The sequence below is a fragment of the Musa acuminata genome, chromosome BXJ1-7, assembly GCF_036884655.1.
Source record: "Musa acuminata AAA Group cultivar baxijiao chromosome BXJ1-7, Cavendish_Baxijiao_AAA, whole genome shotgun sequence".
Classification (NCBI taxonomy): domain Eukaryota; kingdom Viridiplantae; phylum Streptophyta; class Magnoliopsida; order Zingiberales; family Musaceae; genus Musa; species Musa acuminata.
Window position 1 is genome coordinate 14,024,596 of NC_088333.1, and position 7,083 is coordinate 14,031,678.

The 7,083-nt window shown below is 47.1% G+C and overlaps 1 protein-coding gene across 1 annotated transcript; it reads left to right on the top strand.

The window, feature by feature from the left end:
• The first annotated feature begins 760 nt into the window (after nt 1-760).
• Nucleotides 761-6,863, top strand: LOC135678918 (putrescine hydroxycinnamoyltransferase 1-like). The gene is made up of 2 exons (XM_065192171.1): nt 761-1,484; nt 5,828-6,863. The coding sequence occupies exons 1-2, from the start codon at nt 1,089-1,091 to the stop codon at nt 6,719-6,721; spliced, it is 1,290 nt and encodes a 429-aa protein (XP_065048243.1). The 5' UTR covers nt 761-1,088; the 3' UTR covers nt 6,722-6,863.
• The last annotated feature ends 220 nt before the right edge of the window (nt 6,864-7,083 follow it).

Sequence of the window (7,083 nt, forward strand, 5' to 3'; positions counted from 1 at the left end):
GTATTATCAAAACCACAATATTTGAAGGACACATGAAATAAATTAAAATTAAAATTTTATAATGACAAATATATTATGATCAAACTTGGCAAGGATAGAAACGTAGAAAGGCCTTTTCGAAAAGAATATTAGTACTATAAAAGTTTCAAGGCCAGTTATGAATTATTTTATTTTGAGAATTTAAAGTCGGTTTCTCTTTGATTTTTATGGTGGATGTCATTGTCATACCAAATCTCGATCATCTATATTAGATTAGAAAACCTTTCTGCAGGATAATATTATCAAGAGAGGAATAGATTTTTTTGACGAAGGTAGAAATTGAAAGCCCTATCAATTGAAATGTTTTTTGTTCTTTCCTATCATATTTCTTAAAATACAAATATAATACTAATATCAGTCAAGATTTCACTGGATAATAAATACTATATCATTGATGTGGTGGCATCCATGTCCGGCCATTTTTAGCGTCAAATCTGCCACCAGTAATTGAGGTGACTTAACGAGCGCACGTCGTCTGTCGTATGGGAGTGGATTCAAATCTGCCACCAGTCATGTGGAAGAGGAACCTTTGGGCGAGAGACAGTGATGCCGTTGATGAATTGATAGGTTTTGACGGAAAACGGAGAGATAGTCGTCATTAATGACGTCCATCACTTAATCTCGTGATGATTGTTCGTTTGATCATGGCTTTGGCTGATGATGATATTGCTACTTTATAAGGAACAAACAAAAGGGAAAAATTTGCCTTGGAAAACATGGATTTGCTTTAGCTGAATGAATGCAACCAAGTGTTTTGTTGATCGATAACCTTTTTTCGATGAGTGCATATCGTAGTGGTTCCTTCAAATCGTCACGAAGTCAATGAACGATTTGTCTTCTGCGGAACATTTTGGAATCGTCACGAGGTGCATATGTTCAGCATCTAGATTTTTCATCTCGATTCAAAGTCTTTGCACATGAGGCTGCTGATGAGAAGCATCCATAGTGCTCTACTGGTCCACGACAAGTTCTTAAAGTAGCACCTGATTAGAAAGGTCGATAGAGCATCGGCTGGCTTCATACCCCGCCACACACAGCGAGAGAGAGGGATGGTGGAAGTGGTGGAATCCGGCATGGTGGTTCCAGGCGAGCAGACTCCCGAGGGATCCATCTGGCTCTCCAACCTGGACTTGCTGGTGATTCGAGCTCACACTCCCGTCGTCTACTTCTATCACCCCGGTGGCGACTCCGGTTTCTTCTCCGTACAGCTGCTCAAGGCAGCCCTAGCCAAGGCATTAGTCCCCTTCTACCCGCTCGCCGGCCGCCTCGGGTTCGACTCCGACGGCCGCCTCGAGATCAAGTGCACCGGCGAGGGGGTCCTCTTCGTGGTGGCTCGCTCCGACTCGACGCTGGAAGAGCTGGGGGAGTTGGCACCGTCCGCCGAGATGAACAAACTGTTCGTGCCCAACGTAGAGTCCGATGAGCCGCCCTTGTGCATGTTTCAGGTATGCGTGTCATCATCATCATCATCTTCTTCTTCCTATCGTACATCCGCTTTTGGATCATCTTTCTTCTTCGATCTGCTATTCCGATCCGATATCACGTGTCATCATCATCATCATCATCATCATCATCATCATCATCATCATCATCATCATCATCATCATCGTCATCATCATCATCATTACCTTTTGTTGGTGAGTTAGTACGACCGAATCCACGGATCGATATCGAGAGTTATTTGTTGATCGAGTTGGATGCTGAGATCGATCGGACCCTTGCGACGGGGTCTTGATCAGCGTCTCTCAGTCTCCTGGTTGGTTGGCAGCTCGTCCTCGTGCACTGGATGGCAACTCCTCGATTGAGACTCTCGCGACTCGAGGGTGGTCGCTTGCCTACAAAAATGGCCTTCGTTGGGTGATTCCCAACTTTGGCCCCTCCGACGAGCAAGTTAGTAGTTGGTTCTCTTCTTCTTTTTTTTCTCCTCCCCTGACCGGACGTCGGCCAGGGGCTTTTATACTACTATACGAGGGTCGGTCGTAGGCGGGTTTGGTGTGGTGGCCGATCCTCGAGGGATGAGATGGTACTTTTGTACGGTTATCGTCCCAGGACACGCAGAACGGCGCCAGGCGGTGCCATCCCAAGCTTTTGGGATGAGACGTATCAAACAACGCCTTAGTACGGATTCTGACTTGGCGCGTGGGGGTGCTCCCCTTGCTGATTCAGTTGTAGCGTGACGTGGCATCGGCTGTGACGTGTCTTGGACCCAAAATATACCTTATCACTTCTCCCCCCATCAAGGCGTGCCGTGGGGTCCCTGAGGGTGTGAGAGGCATGCCTAGGTCGAAAATGCTGCGATTGTGTTGATTGCTTGCGAGGGGAAGCTAGATTGGCTCGTCGTGGGGTGGTTTGGAGGGGCGGCAACCAGTGCCTTTGGAAGGGTTGGCTACGCTAATCGGGCGGCTGGGACCAGATGAGGCGGATCGATGTGTCGTAAGTCGGATAACCGGTTTGGCACAGCTTGGAATTGGGGCCAGCGAGTCGCAAGTCATGGATCATGATGGAGCGACTTGGTAGAGGATCGGCGAGTCGCAAGTCGAGGATTGAGCTGGAGTGACTCGGTAAAAGATGTGACGAGTTGCAAGTCGAAGATTGAGCTGGAGCAACTCGGTTGAAGATCGGGCCTATGGGCTGAGTGATTGAGCTCGGGCTCTGGTTTTGGTGCCGACGGGTCACAAGTCGGGAACCGATTTGGAGCGACCTAGGAAGGAGCTGGACCTGTGGGCCGAGTGGCTGAACTCAAGCTCAGGTTTTGGTGCCGGTGGGTCATAAGTCGGGAACCAATCTGGAGTGACCCGGGTAGGAGCTGGACCTGTGGGCCGAGTGGCTAAACTCGGGCTTAGGTTTTGGTGTCGGTAGGTCGCAAGTCGGGAACCAATCTGGAGTGACCCAGGAAGGAGCTGGACTTGTGGGCCGAGTGGCAAAACTCGGGCTTAGGTTTTGGTGCTGCTAATCATAGGTGCCCAGTAAGCCAATCACGTGAGTGATGACACGTGTGACTTGATACATAATCTTTTTGCTTATTATATTTTGGCATATATCACTTTATAACTATTGCATATATGCATATATATTGTGATGTCCTTAGATTTGTGCAATGGGAATCGGATTGTGATGAGATCACGATAATGAGATCGATTCACCTTTAAACACAGATCCTAAATAATTCCGGTCACAGGTTACTCGAGAGGGACATCGTGATAACCAGACAGACTGGTGTGCTGTATACCCGTCCATATAATGGATACAGCTGGTCTCATAGCTGCTCGTGTAGCGATACTAGGGATACAGTATAGGTGCTCATTGGAGAATGAGTTCACTGATTGATCCGCTTACGGAATGCTGGATGGTTGATGATGCCTTATTGTCAGACAGCGATTCCATAGTCCTAGTGGTGTATCTGGTCCTTAGACTTGAGACACCAAGGATGTCCTGTATGAGTGCTCCACTCTTTGATACCAAACATATAGTTTTGGCAGTCGTAGATCTAGTACAGTTGGTCATTGGGAGTGATAGTCGACCTTACGAGAGCTATTAAGTGTCGATAGAGGATCATCCACTCTCGGTATCATGAGAGGAATATCTCATGTGTTCTTGCTCAAACAAATCTCTAGCTAGGGTCATTCGGGTTGAGAGAGAAAGAGTTCTCCGGGAGAATCCGATTAGAGTGAGACTCGAGTAGAAACCGTATGGGTCTGACAGCACCATGCTCGATATACGATCTCTGGGTTATTAGATGGATGAGGGACTATACGTACACGATAATTGAGGACAGACAGGTCCAAAGGATTGGATTTCCTTGTATCATCTGGGGACTACGACGTAGTGGCCTAGTACATCTGTAGTCGATGAGTCGAGTGAATTATTACAGAGATAATAATTCATTGAGTTAGAAGGAGTTCTGACAGGTATGACTCACGGCTAGCTTGATATTGGGCCTAGAGGGTCATACACATATGGTAGGCATCGCGATGAGTAGAGGTTAAGATATGAGATATCCGACGGAGCTCTTGTCTTATTGGATATCCAATAAGCCCCTGAATTATTGGATCCCATGGACGAGATCCAATACGAGCCCATGAGAGATTATTGGATAGAGATCCAGTAATCTAAAAGGCTTGGGTTATTGGAAGCAGATTCAATACCCACTAGGGGAGGATCCATTAGGGTTTGACAAGGGACCTCTATAAATAAGAGGGATTCAGAGCTTCATAGGCTAGAGCCTTTGCTTGCCTCTCTTATTCTCCTTCCCCTCTCCACCTTAAAGCAGGATTGGAGTTTTGAAAAGCGTCATCGCAGCCCTACTGTGTGGATCACCGTTAGAGAGGAGGACGCTTGACCTCCTTCACCCTCTCCTAAAGATCTGCAAGGAAACAGGGATATACGATCTCCCTAGGTAACACAATCTACTATATACGTAGTTTTTCAGTTTCGCGGATTTTGCGTACCAATCTTCGCACGACAACGAACATCTCTTTGGGAATCGGGGATTTTATTTTTTTTGTTCTTCCACTGCGCATGTGATGTTGCCCCCAATCTGGTTGATGAGTCAGCACGGCTTGGTCCACGGGTCGATGTCGGGAGCCTTCTGTCGACTGAGCTGGATGCCGAGGTAGGTCGTTCCTTCGCGACGGGGTGTTGATCAACGTCTCTCGATCTCCTGGTTGGTTCGTAGCTCGCCCTCATACACTGGATGATAACTCCTGGGTTGAGACGCTCACGACTTCAGGGTGGCCGCTTGCCTGCAAAAATGACCTTCGTCGGGTGATTCTCGACTTTGGCCCCTCCGATGAGCAAGTCAGTAGTTGGTTCTCTTCTTCTTTTTTTTCTCCTCCCCTTGACCAGATGTCGGCTAGGGGCTTTTATATTACTGTACGAGGGTCGGTCGTATGTGAGTTTGGCGTGGTGACCGATCCTCGAGGGATGAAATGGTACCTTTGTGCGGTCGTCGTCCCGGGACGCGCGGAACGACACTGGGCGGCGTCGTCCCGAGCTTCTGGGATGGGACGTATCAAACAATGTCTCGATACGGATTCTGACTTGGTGCGTCGGGGTGCTCCCCTTGCTGATTCGGTTGTAGCATAACATGACATCGACTATAACGTGTCTTGAACCCAAAATATATCTTATCACCTTGCATGTAATCTTTTCAAAGAGAGAATAAAAAAGAAAAGAAAAGAGAGAACGTTGATGCTGCACTAAATTTATCTAATAAGATTGTCACGTAAAAAACTAAAATTATTTCATATAGAAAAGTGTTAGGATTGGTTGCGTCAGTCATTTGTGTGCTTTGGCAGGCACCATGATTTCTCATGTGTATTGCAGGAGCCAACAAATCTAAACTGTCTTATTAGTCCCTTGAAATTGAACTAAAATCCAAAAAAGTAACCTGCTTTTCTAATTGAGTTTTTTTTTTCTTTTTTTTATTTCAGCTTTTCTAATTTATCCCTCATAAGTGAGGGACCCTATTTCATGTCTTTTTCGTCCTTTTTTGTTTTTTTCTTAGTTCATAAAAAAAATTTCAAACTGGTTCCAAAAAATTAACTAGACATTTTCCAAAAAATATGATGAAAGTGAATTTTAGAAATAAACATTATTATTTTTACATAAAATATTAGCAATCTATGAAATAATCTAAAATGCATATCAACATAAATTTGGAAATAACATTAAAAGTTCACTTATATTATATATATATATGTATATTGTTTTTTAAAATATTATCTTCTAATATTCTTATGATGGGGAATAATAAATACATCACAGTGGAGTCACCATTTGACTGCAGGTAACTTTCTTCAAGTGTGGTGGTGTGTGCCTGTCGACCGCCGTTCATCACACCGCTGCCGACGGCCTCTCTGCTCTTTGCTTCGTCAACGCATGGTCTGACATCGCTCGCGGCGCGGAGCTCACCGTCAACCCCTGCCTGGACCGCACCCTCCTCCGCGCTCGCTCCCCGCCTCAGGTCCTCTTCGACCACCCTGAGTACGTTCACAGGCAAGTGCAACAGCCCACGCCTTCGGCCACCGTTCCATCCCCGGTGGCGTCCGCCATCCTTACGCTGTCCAAGGACCAGCTGTGCCGCCTCAAGAGCCGCGGCAAAGGCGTCAGGCCCCTCTCCACCTTCAAAGCTGTCGTGGCTCACGTCTGGCGCTGCTCATGCAAGGCCCGGGAACTCGCAGACGATGAGGAGACTCGAGTGTACGTGATCGGCGACGCACGCACTCGCATGAGACCGCCGCTCCCGGAAGGTTATGTGGGCAATGCCGTCTTCAGGACGTCGGTCACGGCGAGGGTCGCGGAGGTTTTGTCGAGCCCGTTCGAGTTCGGGGCTGACAAGATTCATGACGCCATAGCGCGGCTGGACGACGACTACGTGAGGTCGCTGATAGACTACATGGAAGTGAGTGATGTGTCCGGCTCGATAACAGGGAGGTGGAGGTGGTCCGGGGCCGACCTGTGGGTGGTCAGCTGGCTGGGGCTGCCGACGCATGGGGCCGATTTCGGGTGGGGTAAGCCAATGTACATGTCGCAGGCTTCAGTCGTATGCGGGTTGGTGTTTGTTGCGCACAGCCCCAAGGATGACGGGGGAGTTGCTGTCGTGTTAGGGTTGCAGCAGGAGAGCATGCCAAGGTTCAAGAAGGCGTTCTACGAGAACTTGGAGACTGTGGAAGGAGCTTAACCAGGATGCATGGTTTCACTTGAACTTCTTCTCACCTTGTGTTCATGTGATGTTTGTTTGTGCATGCATGCATGCTTGGAAGATTTTAATTTTCTCAAAACTTTCGCATATGGCAGGAACTAAATAAAATATAATTCATGAATGTTTCCTTTCTATAAACGATGTAAAATTAAGCGGTCATAAAATCAAGACATGGAAGTACGTAGCGTGACATCGTAGTGAGTGTTATTGTAATCATGCATTTATGCATGACAGTCTATAATATAACTCGAGGTGACCTCAACATTGCTTCACAAGCCAATAAACTAAGTTGCCACCTCTCAGAACACAGTATGAGCGGGGGGAATAGGACATGAAGAAGG

Coding starts and splice junctions, on each gene's coding strand:
- LOC135678918 (XM_065192171.1), top strand. CDS start 1,089: ATGGTGGAAGTGGTGGAATCCGGCATGGTGGTTCCAGGCGAGCAGACT. Junction 1,485..5,827: donor CGCCCTTGTGCATGTTTCAG/GTATGCGTGTCA, acceptor ATTTGACTGCAG/GTAACTTTCTTCAAGTGTGG.